Below are 19,489 nucleotides of genomic sequence, written 5' to 3' on the forward strand. Positions count from 1 at the left end.
TCTTATTTTGAGTAATCAAACTTTTTTTAATTTTTTTTTTATGACATGGGAACCCGCAGCTGCTACCCTTCGGGTGCGCACAGGGTAAACCCAGCTCCTGTGCAATAGCTCGTAATAGCTCATAAACCACAAAGGAGAGATAACTCGCACTAGGCAAGCCCCGTGTGACGAGCTCGACCCAGAAGGCAAATCCCCTGCTGTTGTAGGCAGGGGGTTTTGAACCTGAGACCTCCATTATGAAAGCCCCATGCTCAACCAACTGAGCCACCCTTGCGGGTAAAACTTTTTTTAATTATAGACTTGAGAAGTTTTTGTCAAGGCCTATACACCAACTTATACTCTAATAGACTTCACATATTGCGTGACATATTGAGATGGTAATTGTCAGAGAATGTGCATATGTAACTGGCTTCACTAAACTTGACTGAAAATGACTAGGTGAGCTTCCTGGAATTGATTATAGTAAAGCAACAGTATAAATTCTCTTTGCTTTGTGCTATATATACCTCAATATTATTAAATAGAGGCACAACGCTAAGATTTCTTGATTTCTTCTCTACCAAGTACTTAGTTTTGATCTTTTTAGTGCAGAAATGGGCATTGAAAAACTGGCATTGTTTATGCTATACGCCTTTCTCTGTCAACTTGCTTTCTCCTCATCCTTACCTCATTTGTGCCGCAAAGATCAAGCTCATGCTTTGCTACAATTCAAGCAAACATTTACCACAAATTCTGATGCTTCTGGTTGTTCTGAACCTTATGCGAAAACTCTTTCATGGAATAGGAGTGCAGATTGCTGCTCGTGGGACGGAGTTCATTGTGATGAAATGACGGGACAAGTGATTGAGCTTGATCTCAGTTGCAGCCAACTTCAAGGCAAGTTTCATTCCAACAATAGCCTCTTTCAACTCTCAAATCTCAAAAAGCTTGATTTGTCTTATAATGATTTCTCTGGATCACACCTTTCGCCTAAATTTGGTGAGTTTTCTGGCTTAACACATCTTGATCTATGGGGTTCAAGTTTTACAGGTCAAATTCCATCTGAAATCTCTTATCTTTCTAAGTTACACGTTCTTAGTATCTGGAGTGAAGATCCATATATGCTTAGATTTGGACCTCACACTTTTGAACTGCTCCTTAAGAACTTGACTCAATTAAGAGAGCTTGAGCTTTACGACGTGAACATCTCTTCCACCATTCCTCAAAATTTTTCTTCTTATTTAACAACTCTACAACTTTTGAACACACAATTATGTGGGATATTGCCCGAAAGAGTTCTTCACCTTTCCAACTTGGAACTTCTTGATTTATCATACAATACCCAGCTCACAGTTAGGTTACCGATGACCAAATGGAATAGCAGTACATCTCTCATGAATTTATATCTCTGCAGCGTGAAGTTTACTGGTAACTTACCTGAATCAATGAGCTATTTAACTTCACTGCATGACTTGGACATGAGTTCTGGTAATCTTTCAGGGCTGATTCTTAAACCTCTATGGAATCTCACCAACATAGAGAATTTGTTCCTTGAAATTAACAATCTTGAAGGAACAATTTCACCGTTCTTCAAATTTGGAAAACTACGGGGGTTAAAACTTTGGGGAAACAACTTCAGTGGTTCGATTCCTTCCAATGTAAGTGGACTACAAAACCTACAATCACTCGTCTTGTCATCAAACCACTTGAGTGGGACTATACCATCCTGGATATTCTCCCTCCCATCACTATCTTGGTTATACTTGAGTGATAACAATTTCAGTGGAAAAATTCAGGAGTTCAAGTCCCAAACATTAATCGTAGTTACACTAGAACAAAATCAGCTGGAAGGTCCTATACCAAAGTCACTCCTAAACCAGCAGAGCCTAGGATTTCTTCACCTTTCACAAAATAATTTCAGTGGACAGATTTCTTCAACCATCTGCAATCTAAAAACACTGATAGTGCTAGATTTGGGAAGTAATAATTTGAACGGAACAATCCCACAATTTTTGGGTGAGATTAATGAACATGTTCGGGTTTTTGATTTAAGCAACAATAGTCTCAGTGGGACAATTAACACTACTTTTAGTGTAGGAAACCAACTCAGTGTCATTAAATTGCATGGGAATAAGCTAGAGGGGAAAGTCCCGCGATCTTTGATCAACTGCAAGTATTTGGAACTTCTTGACTTAGGTGACAATGAGTTGAATGACACATTTCCAAAATGGTTAGGAACTCTACCGAATTTGAAGCTTTTAAGCTTGAGATCTAATAAGTTGCATGGTCCCATCAAAGCTTCAAAGAACAAAAAGTTGTTTGCCCAACTTCAAATTATGGATCTCTCATCTAATGGGTTTAGTGGGAATTTACCAGAAAGTCTTTTTGACAATTTCCAAGCCATGAAGATAATTGATAAGAACGCGAGAACCCCATGGTACGTAGGAGATCAATATGGTATATTTTATGATTCTGTGATGACAATTACAACAAAGGGATTGGATTTTGAGTTCGCTCGGGTTTTGACTACAAATATGGTTATCAATCTCTCGAGAAATAGATTTGAAGGTTATATTCCAAGTACTATTGCAAGTCTGCTTGCACTTCGTACTTTGAACTTGTCTCATAATGGCTTGGAAGGGCTTATACCGGCATCACTACAACATTTATCTGTACTTGAATCATTAGATCTCTCATTCAACAAAATTGGAGGAGAAATTCCCCAACAACTTGCATCTCTCACATCACTTGAAGTCTTAAATCTCTCTCACAATCATCTTGTTGGATGCATCCCCAAAGGAAAACAATTTGATACATTTGAGAAGAGTTCATACCAAGGGAATGATGGGTTACATGGATTCCCACTCTCAAAAGATTGTGGCGGTGATAATAGGGTACCACAAGCGACAACTCCATTTGTGCAAGATCTAGGAGAAGAAGGAGATTCATCACCGATCAGTTGGCAGGCGGTTCTCATGGGTTACGGTTGTGGACTCATTATTGGACTGTCCATGGTTTATATAATGTTGTCTACTCAAAATCCGGCATGGTTTTCGAGGATGTTTGAAGAATTGGAACGCATAATTAACACGAGAATGCAAAAGCAAAAGAAAAGAAATTAGTGTTTTCAGGTATTCAACTTGAGCTCTATACATATTTTTTGGTTTGACTTATTAGATATTAGCATTTCATTTGATAGTCACTTGTTATACTAGCAATTAAGATATGTTCTGGTCTCGAGAAGGCATTTACTTAAATCTTTTTGTTCACTTAATGAAGCCTTGAGCTAAAGGTAAACCATTGTATTATTTGTCTAAGAAAAGGGTCGTAGATGCATTATAATCAATCCATTTATCTTTCAGAAGATTGTTTATTATACATCAATGTATTTTTTGCCTCCTTCATCCTTCAAGCTCTTATCTAATTCTTCATTTTCTGAAAATTGCAGGTTTCAGGTCTAATTAGTTGATGGAATTCAATACAAGCTTTTACTTTCATAGTTTGTGATGTTTCGTGAAGTGTCCGTTACCAAATGAATAAAGACATGAGTTTTCTTCCTTTGAGACTTAACCAGATTTTGTTTTCATTTGTCTATGGTATGTACCAATAAATTCACCCTAATTATCAGTTAACTATCTCCTATGGCCTATTCAACTAATAAACAGAAACTTGAATGCTTAGATCAATAACAACAAGATACCCAATGTAATTCCACAAGTGGGGTCTGGCGAGGGTAGGATGTATGCAGACCTTACCACCCTGAGCTCAACGACACAGTACCAAAAAAGGTTAAACCGTTAAACGGGAAAAAAAATATCGGCAACAACGTGGCAAGATAAACACACCAATGAAATGTTCCTTCCCATGTTAGTGGACAACAAATTACAGTTTCTCATCAAATTACTTGAACGCGACAAAATGTTCCATCCTGCATATCCTCCCTACCATCACTAAATTATACAAACTTGAGGTTTCAGTTGGCCAAATTGAGGAATTCAAATCCATTACAAATTTCAATCTTGAATGCAAAAGCATCAAAAGGGAAACCCCAGCAGAGCAAAAAGTTTGAAACTTGAAGGAAGGATCAGAATCTTTCTAAATAAAGTACTAACTTTTTGCCCATACAAAATTTGCTAGAGTATAACAAAAGAGCTAGTATTTCAGCACCAAGATTCAGCCTTTTCACTTTCCAAACTCAATAATTCAAGAAACATCTAATTATACTATCAAAGAAAGACATACAGTTAACTCATTTACAAGTAGAGAATGAAAAAACAGTTACCTTTAAGCAGCAAATTCTTGAATTTTAACCAAATGGGGTTTCTCTACTATGCTTTTTAAACTAAAAAAAAAATAAAAAATTTGAAACATTTGAGAAGAGTTCGTACCAGGGGAATGATGGGTTACGTAGATTTCCACTCAGTAGAGATCGTGGTGGTGATGATGGGGTAGCACAAGCGACAACTCCATTTATGCGAGATCAAGGAGAAAGAGGAGATTCATCAATAATCAGTGGCAGGCGGTTCTCATGGGTTACAGTTGTGGACTAATTAGTGTACTGTCCATAATATACATAATGTTGTCAACTCAAAAGCCAGCATGGTTTTCCAGTATAGTTGAAGAATTGGAATACAAAATTATTATGAGAATACAACAGCACAAGAAAAGATATTAGTGTGTAACCTCCAGGTATTCAACTTGATCTCTATGCAGATTCTTTTGGTTTGACTTAGCTATTAGCATTTTCATCTGATCGTCACTTGTTATACTATCAATTAGCATATGCTCTAGTCTCTAGAAGGCATTTACTAGAATCTTTTTGTTGACTTATTGAAACCTTGAGCTAAATGTAAACCATTGCATTATTTGTCTAAGAAAAGGGTTGTAGATGTTTTATAATCTATTCATTTTATCATTCAGAAGATTATTTGTCATACATTAATGTATTTTCTGCATCTTCATCCTTAAAGTTCTTAACTTTAATTCTTGATTTTTGAAAATTGCAGGTTTCAAGTCTACTTTGTTGCTGGAATGCAGATACAAGCTTTTACTTTCATAGTTTGTGATGTTTCATGAAGTGTTCGTTACTCTATGAATAAAGACATGACTTTTCTTCCTTTGAGACTTGACCAAATTTTGTTTTCACTTGTCTATGGTATGTAGAAATAAATTCACCCTATTCATTAGTTAACTATCTCCTATGGCCTATTCGACTAATAAACAGAAACCTGAATCCTTAGATCAACAACAACAACAACATACCCAGTGTAATCCCACAAGTGGGGTCTAGGGAAGGTAGGATGTACACATATCTTACCCCTATCTCTGTGGGGTAGAGAGGATGTTCCCGATAGACCCACGGCTCAACAACACAGTACCAAAAACAGGTTAAACAAAAACAAAATATCGGCAACAAAGTGGCAAGATAAACACACCAATGAAATGTTCCTTCCCATGTTAGTGGACAACAACCTACAGTTTCTCATTAAACTACTTGAAAAATGTTCCATCCTGCATATCCTCCCTACCATCACTAAATTATACAAACTTGAGGTTTCAATTGGCCAAATTGAGGAATTCAAGCCCAATACATGGAAGTTCATAGAATGCAAAAGGATCAAAAAGGAAACCCCAGCAGAGCAAAAAGTTTCAATCTTGAATTAACGATCAGAATCTTTCTAAATAAAGTTCAAACTAATTTTGAGTACCAAGATTCAGTCTTTTCACTTTCCAAATTCAATAATTCAAGAAACATCTCATTATACTATCAAAGAAAGACATACAGTTAACTCATTTATAAGTAAAGAATGAAGCTAAGGCCAAAAAAGTTACCTTTAAGCTGCAAATTCTTGAAATTTAACCAAATGGGGTTTCTCTACTATGCTTTTGAAACAAAAAAAATAAAAAATAAAAAACCTTTTTGGTCCACTGATTTCAGCGATGAATTAGGGCTTAACCATTCACTCGGGTTATGGTAATGGTACTACTATGGTTTGGCCAAAAATAAATATAGTCCCTATCCCAACTCATAAGCCAATTAAGATGATCACCTAATGAGTCCGCCTGACTCAGCATAGCCATTTGAAAAATATTGTAGCATTGATTTTATCCCCCTTTGAAGCAAAAAATATTGATTAGGGATAATAGTAATTTTAGTCCCTCAATTATGGGTAAGTACAGATTTTGGTCTGTCCAATTAAAACTCAACACATTTTAGCCGAGGGTCTATAGCAAATTGCATCTCTACTTCCTAAGATAAGGATAAGGTCTGCGTACAATCTACCCTCCCTGACCCCACTTGTGGGATTACACTGACTATGTTGTTGTTGGACCTATTCCCGCGAGTAATTAAATGGTGGAACAGTTAATACTTCAAGAAATTTGTGATTATTCACGAGCAAAGGGATCAAAATTGCACATTTCCAGTAATTAAAGGTTAATGTGTTTAGATAAATATTATAAGAAATAAAATCAAAAGTTATCAATAATTGAGGGACCAAAAACACTTAAGAACCCTCCATTAGCCTTGCACTAGGTATGGTTTTTACAGTAGTAGGAAGGAGATAGAACTATAATTGATTTCTCTTCCCTATGTGGCATATGAATGGTTTACTTCTAATACTAAGCTCATTGTTTAGTAGTACTGATTAAAATTTCCCTTGCAATATGTGTAGATTTAATTCTTGTTCTTCGCCTTCCTTGAAATAGAAAAGGAAGTTCAAAAGGACACTTCTAATTAATGTACCTAGTAGAAATACTTCTTTTGGTCCAATTTGACTGATTGAGAAAAGTTACCAATTCCTCCATCTCTACTTCACTTCCTATTTACTTCTTCACTTTACATCCCATATTACATTTACTCCTCTTAACATGTCCTGTTTTTATTCCAACCAAACATAAACTATTAGGGGCAAGTGGAATTGGCCAGCATCATCTAAAGTTTAATCCAACCTGACTAGCAATTTCTCAGGCTTTATTAAGAAACTGATGTAATTATTGGCTCGGCAATCCTAATCAAATGTTAGATATAGTAAAATAAGCATTACTTGTCAAAGCTTAGATGAGAATGTGCCATCTCCTATCTTTGCAAGCAGAAAATGACCCACATTCTTGCAATTTTCCAGTTGCTTGAGAGCCCAATTATACGTCCAAAGGAGAGAGTAATTATAAATAGGCTAACTTATGTAAAAAGCTATAGTTTCCACGTTTCTAAAAAAACCGTAGCTACTGTTTTTGTAATTACAGTTCGTACCTATGTTTTACCCGTTTCATGTGTATACGGGTGTATTCAAATACAAAGGTCCAAAATACAGTCAGTTAAATACATATGTATATACAGTCAAACAACACATTAAGTTAAGTCTACTTTGTCAAAATATAATCAGCCAAATACATATGTATATAGATTAGTCAAACAACACATTATATATCTAATTTGCCCAAACTTACAGTCAATCAAATACATATACCTTATAGTTACGAGTTGTAAATACAAATACCTTATAGCTACGATTTGTAATAAAAATAAGTATTTCATAAGCCAAAAGGCGCCTTATCAATGATCCTAAACGTTCTTAAAACCCAGAAGTAATTTCCGTTTGGCATTTAACATGAATTGACTTCATACAACAACTATCATATTCCATGATATTATTTTCCCCTACTCAACCATAGAGAAAGTGCCAGATCAACCATCAAACGTTCCTAATGATTCTAGGGGTTTAAATAAGAAAAGGACTAAGCTCAATTCAATGATGCTACATAAGGGCATTCATTATCCTGTTGACTCCGTTAAGCAAGAGGACCCCTACCAATATTGACTAACCTTATTGCAATCCTATCAAAGTCTATTCTGTTGCTGCCACATTCTCCCCTAAAAAAAAAAAAAAACTGTTGACAAGCAACAAATTGGAAAATAGAGACTATCGTCGACAAAGACCGCAACATAAAATTCCACAAGCATGTTGAGAAATGGAAATGCAACTTTTCTTTACACAAGAGTAACAGTTCGGCCACGGGTACAAACATGGAACTTTATCCTGACTGGTTAAAATTTATTGAACGCGCGATATAATAAAATCCAGGATGTGCTTTAATACACTCGGAACTGAACTTATTACATTAAATATTTGAGAATCTCATCTCTTCTTTTGTCAAACAAGCAAGGATATACCAATCATAACATTGAAATCAGCAAAACACTAGTCGCGGTCAGAAAAAAAAAAAAAAGGAAGATTAATGCCAAATAGTGAGGGTTCTAGTATGAAAGAATTCAAGATTTCTTCAGAAATGGAATTATGATATACTTGTCCACTCAAGACATCTTTGTCCTCCAACCAGAGGCTACATTTATCTCAGAGCTGAAGTGCATTGTAGCAGTTAAAATTCTTCAAAATAGCCCAGCAAATGAAAAGACAAACCAATTGATTCTTCGCTTTTATTTCTAAAACAACAGATGAACACTCAGAATCCACGCCAAAGGGGATCCAGAAAACTGTCCATGAAACCAACTAGTAGCCCCAGTAATCATTTCGAATTTCATCATCAAATTTCTTCTTTAACTCAGGATGCTTCGCAAAGTACTCTTCTGCAGTCATGGTACTCAGTTTTTTCTGTAAATCAAAACAGAGCTACGATTAAATACGCATATTGAGGAAGAGAAATAACTTGATATGTTTATCTGGAGGTAAAGGAAATTAAGTGGCAGCTCTGCATCACCTTCAACTCTTGCACTTCAGCAACTTCCTTTTCTAATCTTTCAGATTCCTTAAGAGATTGCTTCTCAGCTTCTTTCAGTTCCACCAACTGCAGTTTTGTTTTGAAAAAAAATCATTAAACAATTTCTGGAACATGAAACTTTTAACTATATTTTTGGAACATGGAATTTTAATTTAGCATCAACACTTTTAGAACATGCACAAAATATAAGGGGAAACAAGAACATAGGTCTCTATTGTAAGTATCAAATCTGATGAAATATGACAGCCAATTAAAAATCTAGATTTGAAACATGTAAATTCACAAGATGATTCTTGTATTTATCTCACTTTGTTAAATAACTTCAACCTACTTTGCCTTTTGTTCCATTTGAAGAAGTTGATCCCTTTCTGTAAGTAGCTGACTACAAACTACCCCTCTTAAAGAATTCAATTAGCACAGAAGTAAGAGTTCAGAGTAAGGAGTTCAGTTCAGAGTATTCGTTCAATTGATAGGACTCTATTTTACAACTAACTTGGCGCACTTAGACTATTTCATGGGGCACCCGCTGTCCCCCACCGGCACATGTACCTGGTAACTGTATCCACCAACGTTTAGGCAGATGGGAAAAAGTTACTTAGCAATTTTTTTTTTGTCTCCGCTAGGATTTGAAACCCAGTCTCTACAGTTCTCATCCACTTCATTGATAGCTAGCCCACACCCTTGCGTGTATTTTTTTTTTTTTTTTTTTACTCACCATTATACTAGAACGACATCTTACAACTAATTATCCCACCAGTATAAAACAGAAATAAAATAATTAGGAAACAAAAAAGAAATTACAAGACCAAAAGATCGGTGAAGAGGAGAGAGTAGTATCATGGTTTTCCTTACCAAGGCATCAAACTTGGGTTTGTATTGAGGAGTAACTGTGTCCTCAAACTTGGGGATCTCAATGCCTGCAAGACAACATAGTTCAAATCACTAGCTCTAGACGAGGATATTTGAAGGAGTAACGTCACATATATAAGTTGAATCACAGTAAACTAGCTTCAGATAATTGTAATTGCATCTTTCAATCTATATTAAGCAGGACCTCCATGACAGAAGGAATTGCATATAAACAAGGCTATCTAGACTTCAAACAATCAAAAATTTCAACTGATTACAAAGAAAATTGACAGGAGACAGGTAGGTGAAATTTAGCCCATGAAAAAATAACCCACCTTACCCGCACAGGTTAGGATGGATTGGGTTGGGCAGGGCATATATTCATTGGCGGGTCATTTTGGTAAAAGATTGCAAGAAAAAATCAGATTAGAGAGAGTAGCTCAAATGGCAAGCACCCTCTCCACCTCCAACGGTTGTGGGTTCAACTCACCATTTTACCATATCCAAAAAAAAAAAGATTAGAAAAATTTATGTATCCTATTACAGTATTATGGAACAAGCTGAGGGAAAAATGAACAAGACCTAGCAAGAATTCTGATTGATAGGGAGGAGAAGGGAATATATTGAAATTGTTTTTTCCATGTTTCACATAACTAAGGGAAAACTCTTATTAAGCTGGAGGGGGCACATATTTCAAACAGGAGCTATGTCATTTCCAGAGAATTCTGAGCCTAGAAAATCGCGGTGGATTGAGTCCTTTGTCAAACAAGTGAAATTTGAGTCAACGAGCAGTTCAAAGAAGCAAAAAGGAAAGAGTCTAAACTCTAACAATCTTTTGTAAAGCTGGTCAGTGGTCAGCTAACCAGATGTAATGCAAGAATTCCAGAGAGAATAACATTAGCTTGATAGAAAAGTTGCAGCTGCTGTTGGTTATACTAGCTATTGCTTCGTGGTTCGTTCATTTTATAACAAAGTTAAGACTCAGTTTTCTATTGTGAAAGGTTTCTACATGGTCTTGCAGTTGGAGAGGGAATTTCTCATTTCTTTGTGTCCAAAACAAATTTGAAGGTATAAATAGGAGACCAAGTTTTAAACAAACACATAACTCGTCATAACGGTACATGAGGACACTTCATGCTCTTTAGTTCTTCCGAATTTTGCATCAGACCTCAAGCTAAGACCTCTCTATTACTTCTTCCCCTCACCCCTAGATACCTTAAAGCATAGCTTTTCAAGTCTATCACCCTCATGCTGACGGCCAAAATCTAGGTTTCTCTCAGCCGTGTCAACGTACCCAAAACTTGTGTATCTTGTGGACTTGACAGCTGCACAAAGATATTATGTCTTTCATATACTTGAGTCTGAATAAAACAAAAGATAAAAATCTTTCATACCCAAGCAAATCAAAGTAATAAACCTAGAGTCCTTAGGCCAAGTTTGATTTAACTTTCATGTAACAAGAAATTCCTTTTTTTGGCTAATTCTTCAACGTTTGTTAACTACCAATTACTTCTCAGGAACAGTCCTATTTTCAGATGATTCACGGCAGCATTGGATCCATCCGGTCCACGCACCTCACTTAACATTCATTGCACTAAACCTTCTCTGCTGTGGAAAATCAAACATTCACTCGCCCTAACTTGCTAATTAGCCACCATCAAGAATATTTAGCTTTTAATGTCAAAGATAAATCAAGAAAGTCCCCTAACTCTGGAACGTCGATTAAACCTAACATGACACATGGCAGGTCCAGGCAAGCAGTAACTTATATACATAGACCTTATTAAATAACTGATCCAATACTAGATAGTAATATTCTCCAAATTATGCACCACATCAAACAACACATAATAAAACAAGCACACATCATTCTTAATAATATTCATTACATCGAGAAAATGGAAAATGATCTCTTGTATGACAAGAAGTTGCACAAATAGCTCATTCCAGAAGCTCTTCATCCTTATCAATTACAGTATTAGTTATGGCCATGCACGCAGTAATTTCTCAAGAAGAGGCATCCTTCAACAAGAACTTTAGGATAAGTGTTTGGAAAACATTCGAGTAGAGTTTGACATTTTCTTTTAGCAGTGATGATTTGATTATTTTCCAGACACAGTTGCAGACGCAAAGGAAACAAAGATTAAGCAAGAAATCATATGCTTGTCTTCACTAGACTCTGCTAAAAAGGGATTTGTGGCCAATATTTCTTACTCAAAACTCTCATACAAGACACAAAGTAAAGAAAAGACCGTGAACACAAAAAGAAATCGGGTGTTCCACATACTTTCATAGGCCTCTTTGTACATGTCGACCAAGCGAGAACCAATTCCTTTCCTGTAATATTCCCAGTTTATGGGCTCAGGCTCCTGCATGATTAGAAGCAAAGATCCCTTCTGCGTTAGAGCCTCTTATCCAAGTTCAATTAAATTAAACATAAATTAGAAAAGACTGATTAATCAGTAATGCTACACTACTCCGTCAATTGGATTTTGGAAATTCTAGTAGTTAAATTTGAGAAGTAGCGCTAGTCAAATCAAGTAGGCGTTTGGACATGCGATTTCATCTCTGATTTCATCTCATGAGATGAAATCCCAAATCTTCCAAAAAGGCATGATTTGGGATTTGAAATCATGATTTCAAAAAACATAAATGTAAAATTTGACCCATACGTTTATATTTTGTAAAAAAAGACCCATAAGTTGGTAGATATATTTACCAATCATGTTTACCAACCATTTGTATTAAATATTAATCTACAAGTTGGTAAAATATATTTACCAATCATGTTTACCATGTGGGAGGATTATATTAAAGAGTAGTTACATTACTATTCATGTTAAATTTTCCTTTTTATTGAACTAAAGTTTGATCAATTGATGTTGTATTTTTTAGAAAGGCCTTCTAGTAGCGTATTAACTTTATTATGAACTATGATTTACTCACTTGGTAAGATTGTATAAGAATTTGGAAAATTTTGATAGTTTTCACAACTTCTGGGGTTTTTATGTTTATAAAAAAAAATTGCAACTTAAGAAATCCAAATTGCATGTCCAAACATGATTTCATATCATGATTTCATCTCATGAGATGAAATCATATCCAAACAGCTCCCAAATATGCAGCAAAATCTTATACAACAAAGACTAAAAGCCTTTAACATATCCCAAGAAAGAGTTCATTCACACCGTCTTTTCCACAATTAAATGTTTTATTTGCATCAGTGATCCAAAACTCTACAGAATGGCATTGAGAAAGCTCATAATTTCCCCTTACAGTAAGAAAATGGTTGATTTGGTAATGAAATATGGGCTAGGAAAGTTAACGTATACAAGTATTCACGATACAGCACAATGTTTAAAAAAACCAAACCCAAATCATGCAGCCAAGTTTGCAATTCCTAGTTAAAAGACAAAGAAAGGCAACACAAACATTCCAAATGATACTACATTCAATTCAAGCAATCCATTTTTAATCCTTCAACCAACACAATTCCATAGCTCACACAATAATATATAGCTATAAATGATCATATAAACATTACTACACATTACACATCTCTTAATTGAATCAATCAATTTAGTAAGCCTCAATCCAAAACTAATTAGGGTCACCATACAATTACACCCCTTTGTACACATTCCACTCTCTTCCAGCTTCTATATCGTCAAATTCCCAATAACGATTCTCTAAACCAAAAGTTATATATAGCTCACACCTAAGTTGCTCGGACTCTCCAAAAATGTTGCCGCATCCGTGTCGGATCCTCCAAAAAATGCACTACTTCTGGAGGATCCGACATGCACCCGTCGACATTTCTGATGAGTCCAAGCAACATAGGCTCACACTAATCCCTGCCTTCACTGACAGATAAGTCTCCAACCAAACCAAAACGATTCGTCCCTTAGAACACTACATCGTACTCCCTCTGTCCCAATTTATGTGGCGGAGTTTGGATTTCGAGCGATTAAATGATTTAAACTAGTAATTGTTGTGATATATAGTACTTTCTACGTAGTTTTCAAATATATAACAGTCAAAGCAAAACTCGTTTTACTCTCAAAATCCAAAAAGTGTCACATAAATTGGGATTGAGGGAGTATATATACATATAAACAGCAATGAAACCCTAGATCCACATCAATACATAAGAGATGAGGTACCTGGCTGAACTTGGTTTGGAGTTGAGAGTTAACATCATCGAAAGCACGACGGAGATTAGAGAACTCCTTTTTAGCTTCATCGGTGACTAAAAGTTTAGCCATACCTTCCCAATCAATAGTCCTACCTGCCTTGAATGTTACATCTGCTATCTTCTTCACTGTTCCACTCATTTTTTCCGATCTCTCTCTCTCTTTTTTTTTTCTCTCTTCAAAATATGCCAAAGCTCGTTTTTCTTCTGCTATTCGGCTGTATGTTGGAGATGATGCGATTTCCTGGGTCAAGGGCTTCCCCCTATTCTCTCATTTTCATTTTTACCCCCTTCTTTTTTTTTTTTTTTTTCCTTTTCACCCCATTGCACTTTCTTTATCTCAAATTTGTGTGATATTACCATTTATGTTTCGAGAGTCAAATCTTTTTTCTCCGTTCTAATTTGCGTAATATAGTTTGATTGAGTATGGAGGTTAAGAAATAAAAGAAGATTTTTTTAATTTTGTAATTTAAAATAAGTTAAAGATATTTGTATGATTATAAATTATCTCGTTAAGTATAAAAGGTACGCCTTTTACTTGGCACGCCTATTAAGGAGCCAAAAATAGAATTAAAAATTTACCATATTACCCCTAATTATTGTGCTAATTACCTAATGATTGAAATTAATTAAAGCTTATCAAAAAAAATGTATAGCCAACTAATTATGTAATGGGTTCCAACAATTTATATATTCCCTGTAAAAAAATAGTTTTGACTAGTATAATTCCAAAGTGTTGGAAAAGGGAATTGAAAATTTTGACTTATTAATACTAAGGGTAAAATAGGAAAAAAGTGATAAATTATCTCTTGATTTTCTAAAGTGGACAAGTAAAATTGGACATATACTTTTAGTATAGTGGAAAAGTAAAACTGGACGAGGGGAGTAAAGTTTAAAGTTAAATTATTGTCAAATAACGAATGTATCATTCTTTTTGGGACGGACTAAAAAGGAAAGTGTATCGCATAAATTAGGACAGAGGGAGTAATTTTTATCATGAATTTAAATATGAAACTTTTAACTCTTTTGATATAAAATTTACATATTAAAAAGCTGTGTGACAAATATTATAAAACAAAATAGTTAGCATTTCAAATATTTAAAACAACATACCCAGTATGATCCCACCAAATGGGATCTGGGAAAGGAAAAATATTGGGAAAAGGGCTAAAAATATCTTCCATTACAAATTTGGGTCAAAAATACCCCTCCCGTCATTAAAGTTTTCAAGTGTACCCCTGTCTTAACGGAAATCCCCAAAATAACCCGATTTTATTTTTAAACCTGCTCCTGTGCCTAGTGGCTCCAGATGTAGGACTCGGGAATAAGTTGGTCGCATATGAATTTTTTTATGTAGTTGGATCGGGTTTAAATGAAGGGGGTTTAAAAATAAAATTTTAAAATAGGGATATATTTGAAAACTTTAATGACAGGAGGGGTATTTTTGACCCAAATTTTTAACGGAGGATATTTTAACCCATTTCCCATAAATGTATGCAAACCTTACCCTCCCCCCCCCCTCCGGGGGGAAGGTAGCCATGTTGTTTCTGATATACCCTCGGTTTAAGAGGAAATAAAAAAGCAACACTGATAATAGACAGTAATAATAACAAGATAAACTTTGTTTTCTATTTCTGTTATGATTCATTATTTGCATCTAATTAGCTCTTCTTCTTATTTATTTTTTATTTCAGTTTCAACATTGACTTGTTTTGCCGAGAAGGTTAGGGTTCGAGTCTGTACAGCCATGTAAAATGTAATAATGAAAAATACAAAAATAGTGTATAATTTTCATTTCTTCATTATTATTTATTTTTCTAGGATTGTTGTTCAATTGGTTAGAGCATCACCCTATTAAGGCGGAAGCTGTGGGCTGAAGCCCCATCAGTCCCGAATATAACTACATTGGTCTTAGTAAAAGGTGTTTTAGATACACGTGTTTTCAAGTTAATACTAGATTAAAAGAAAATCGGTTATAGTTTTCTGTGCGATGGTCTAGGATGAGGCGCATTGATGACTTGACGTCATCCTTACCTTCCTCCGACTTATCACTGGCATTCAATTCAGGGTTCCTAACTCACGATGACAATAAGGATTAGACAAACAAACCATGGATAAATCCAAGCAACCTATTCTTAAAGGGATCTTTTCGTAGGCATTTGCCGAAACAATCAGGTAGTACTATAGATCTAAGAATAAGCAAATGTAAAAAAGGTACTAATACTCCTGGTACGGAAAAGAAATCGGTGCGGCAACTTACTAGCCCTCTACTCTGATACTCGGCATCCAGACCATCCTACCAAGGGTCATGTCCTTAGTAAGTCGTTCGTGTTATATCCTGCCTGATCACTTCTCCCCAAGACTTCTTTGGCCTACCTTTCCTTCTCCTCAGGCCCACCACTGTCAACTTTGCACACCCCTCACTAGAGCATCTGCGCATGACCGAACCATCTTGACCTTCCTTTCCGAATCTTGTCCACCACGGGAGCCATTCCTTTCTTGTCTCGAATCACTCCTGTTACACCGCGGAAAAATTTTCATGCCGTCGTATGATAGTTAGGCTAACGCAGGGCGGGACGAATGCGATGTTCCTATAAGTAAGAAAGGTTATTTAACGATTCTAATTAAGATTCCAAGGACGTTGGAAGTAAGAGGAGAAAGTTCCTTAAGGAAGGCAAAGCATATGTTGTGTTTTGGAAAAATTCCCTAAAGTACCGAGCTAATGTTGACTTAATGATGTCTTAAAGAAGAGCTATAACGCCCCGTAGATTGGTAATGAAGTGTTAAACAAGTATCAAGAAGGTTCCATAAGGATTAGAGATCAAACGAACGACGGAAACAATTTCCGAGAGGTGGGGTTATACGACCGCTTATACGGTCCGTATAACATTATACGGTCCGTATAACACCCAACAGGAAGATGTTTTCCATGATGGTGAACCACGGTCACTTATACGGACCGTACAATGTTATACGGACCTTATAAGTGTCCGTATAACACCCGACGAGCTGAGTTATTTTCAAGTATATAAATGTGATCCCACTTCATTATTTTCATTTTCCACACTTCTCCACTTCTCTTCAAGGCTCTAGAACATTCCACACATTTCATCTTCAAGAATCCAAGGGAAAACAAAGATTAATATCATTAATCCAAGGGAATCAAGTATAAGGAAACTCTTAGGGGTTGCTAGAGTCAAGGAAACTTTATGGATTGAAGCTAGGGTTTTTCTTCAAGAGAAGTATTTCCATCCAAAGGCTATTCCTACGCAATCAAAGGTAAGTTTTATGATCATTTCATGTTATTTGGACTATGGAGAGGTTGAAAGACTTGGGTTATAGAAGAAAATAGAAAATGGGTTACAAACATGAGAATAGTGACATTGTTGAGTAATAGCTTAATATGAATCATGATTCTTGATATGTTGTGATTATAATTATGCTACAAATGATATTAAGAACATGGGAGGAACATTATATGAGGATGAATGAAATGTTGTATTATGACCATGGTTATGGATGCCCTTGAAATGGAAGTAGGAGATCGAATAATGTATGGTTGATGAATATTATTGGATATGATATTAGGAATGTTATTATTGATGATTGGGAGTTGTTATATGATATGGAGAAAGTAGTACAAACAAAGGAGATGTTGCCCAATTTTCTCTAGCTTTAGTTCAAACGTGCTTATGTTATCGACTATCTAGTATAGGTATGAACTCTCTTGAAGGTAGAAACGTGAAAATTGGAGGGGAATGTTCAAGCGATAGAGTAGCTAAACAAAAAGGTATATAAGGCTAGTCCCTTCCTTTCTAAGGCATGAATCTTATGACATGATTTTCCCCTCATTCTCCATGACCTTCTTACATTTAAGAAATTATGAGTTTATGTTCATGAAGAGCCCCACAGGAGATAAAGATAAGAGATACGTTACGAGCATGATAATGACGATGATGAGTCTAAGTCTAAAGATTCTAAAGCTCATGATATGATGTTTCGACAAAGCTAATGATCCTAATTATGATTATTTGATGTCGTTCTTTGTGTTACACTCACCTTATAATGCTAGTTCCTTTAAGGTGAGGCAGAATGCTTATGAATACTCCATAATGGACTCGGGGGTTCACGACCTTATGTCACCCCGACAGAGTATAGCTATTTTTAAGTTCTTATGCAGGCATTATGATAAGTATATGATGATGATATTACACCGTGCCTATCTACCAAACACGCTAAAGTGGCGCGTCGTATACACCATGTTCGGATGGTACGGGCGTACACCACTAGGGGCGGTATGAGAGACGGTTACCCCAGGGAGAGGCCTGGACGCCGGCTAATGATTATCACACCGTACCTATATGGTCGGGCAGCTTATATATATGCATACATGATACGATGATATTTATGAAGTAAGTTAGCATGCATTAATCAGTCTTAAGTGACAGTCAGTTACATGTTGTTCCTTACTTGATGTCTCCTTATTTCATTGGTGTATTATTATTGTTTATGCCTTACATACTCAGTACAATATTCGTACTGACGTCCTTTTCTTTGGACGCTGTATTCATGCCCGTAGACAGTAGGAGACGAACGGCAGCGGATCAGGAGCTATCGGCAGATTTACAGAGCACTCCATTATTTCGGTAGGTGCTATTTTGAGATAGTATTTGTGTACATATTTGGGCACGACGGGTCCCGTCCCGTCCCGTCCTTATGTCTAGTACTTAGCAGAGAGGCTCGTAAATACATATGTGTGGGTAGTATGATCTCATGAATCCGTCATTGTATATTTGTATATCATTTTTGTAGCCATGAAAGCTCTCTCTCTCTCTCTCACACACACACACACACACACACATATATATATATAGGCATGTGTTGCCCTTGAGATCATGTATGTTAAGGTTGGGTATGATTACTAGCAGGATGAGTGGTGCTCGGTAGTCAGCTCTGGGTATTCGTCATGGCCCCCTAGCCGGGTCGTAACAACTCCTTTCCAAATATTATCTCTATTGGTATGCTCGCCCATCCATCTCAGCATCGTTATTTCTACTACTTTCATCTTCTAGATATAAGCTTTCTTAACTGGCCAACATATCGCCCTGTACAACATAATCTGTCTAACCACCACTCTGAAGAACAATTCAAGTATTTAGAAGGCATATGAAAAACTACGGTCAAAGAAAAACTCGTTTGATTCTTAAAATCTCAACGGTGCCACATAAATTAGACTGCAGAAGTAGTATAGGATTGACAAAATGTTATATTTATTTATTTTTGCCTTTCCCATTTATTTATTTTTCGTTTGCGTGTCTATTTTAGGGTTTGAATAATCTGAATTAATCTGAGTTTCACTTTAAAAGGTAAAATGATATCTATCAAAGGTGTTTTAATTTTTGGAGCTCGAACTCGAAATCTTTGATTGAAAATAAAGAGCTACTACTTGTCCCGCCACGATCTTTGGTGGTTCCTATATACACTTTGAATTGTGAACAAGAATAACTTACCAAGTTCTGAAATACGAGAAGATTCATTTTATTGATGTAATATATAAGGAATTATACAAGAAAATAATGTAATATATAAATTTAGATTGATTTAGAAAAATGACCTTGATTTTTCTGTTTATATAACTTAATAGCTGTTCAAAAATAAATAGATAAAATAAATAGGAAATTATGTTTAGTCCTTCTATTATTGCATTATTCCAGCTCTAGTTCTTATAAT

The 19,489-nt window shown here is 35.8% G+C and overlaps 2 protein-coding genes across 2 annotated transcripts; one reads left to right on the top strand and one right to left on the bottom strand.

The window, feature by feature from the left end:
* Positions 1-593: 593 nt before the first annotated feature.
* LOC132062968 (receptor-like protein 9DC3) lies at positions 594-3,101 on the top strand. Its single transcript, XM_059455424.1, has one exon. It carries the CDS (start codon positions 594-596, stop codon positions 3,099-3,101), a length of 2,508 nt encoding a protein of 835 aa, XP_059311407.1.
* Positions 3,102-8,234: 5,133 nt separating this feature from the next.
* Positions 8,235-13,957, bottom strand: LOC132065638 (ATP synthase subunit d, mitochondrial-like). The gene is made up of 5 exons (XM_059459118.1): positions 13,731-13,957; positions 11,855-11,936; positions 9,571-9,635; positions 8,698-8,784; positions 8,235-8,591 (listed from the first exon to the last, which is right to left on the bottom strand). The coding sequence occupies exons 1-5, from the start codon at positions 13,899-13,901 to the stop codon at positions 8,490-8,492; spliced, it is 507 nt and encodes a 168-aa protein (XP_059315101.1). The 5' UTR covers positions 13,902-13,957; the 3' UTR covers positions 8,235-8,489.
* Between the last annotated feature and the right edge of the window lie 5,532 nt (positions 13,958-19,489).

Source organism: Lycium ferocissimum, chromosome 7, assembly GCF_029784015.1.
Source record: "Lycium ferocissimum isolate CSIRO_LF1 chromosome 7, AGI_CSIRO_Lferr_CH_V1, whole genome shotgun sequence".
Lineage (NCBI taxonomy): Eukaryota > Viridiplantae > Streptophyta > Magnoliopsida > Solanales > Solanaceae > Lycium > Lycium ferocissimum.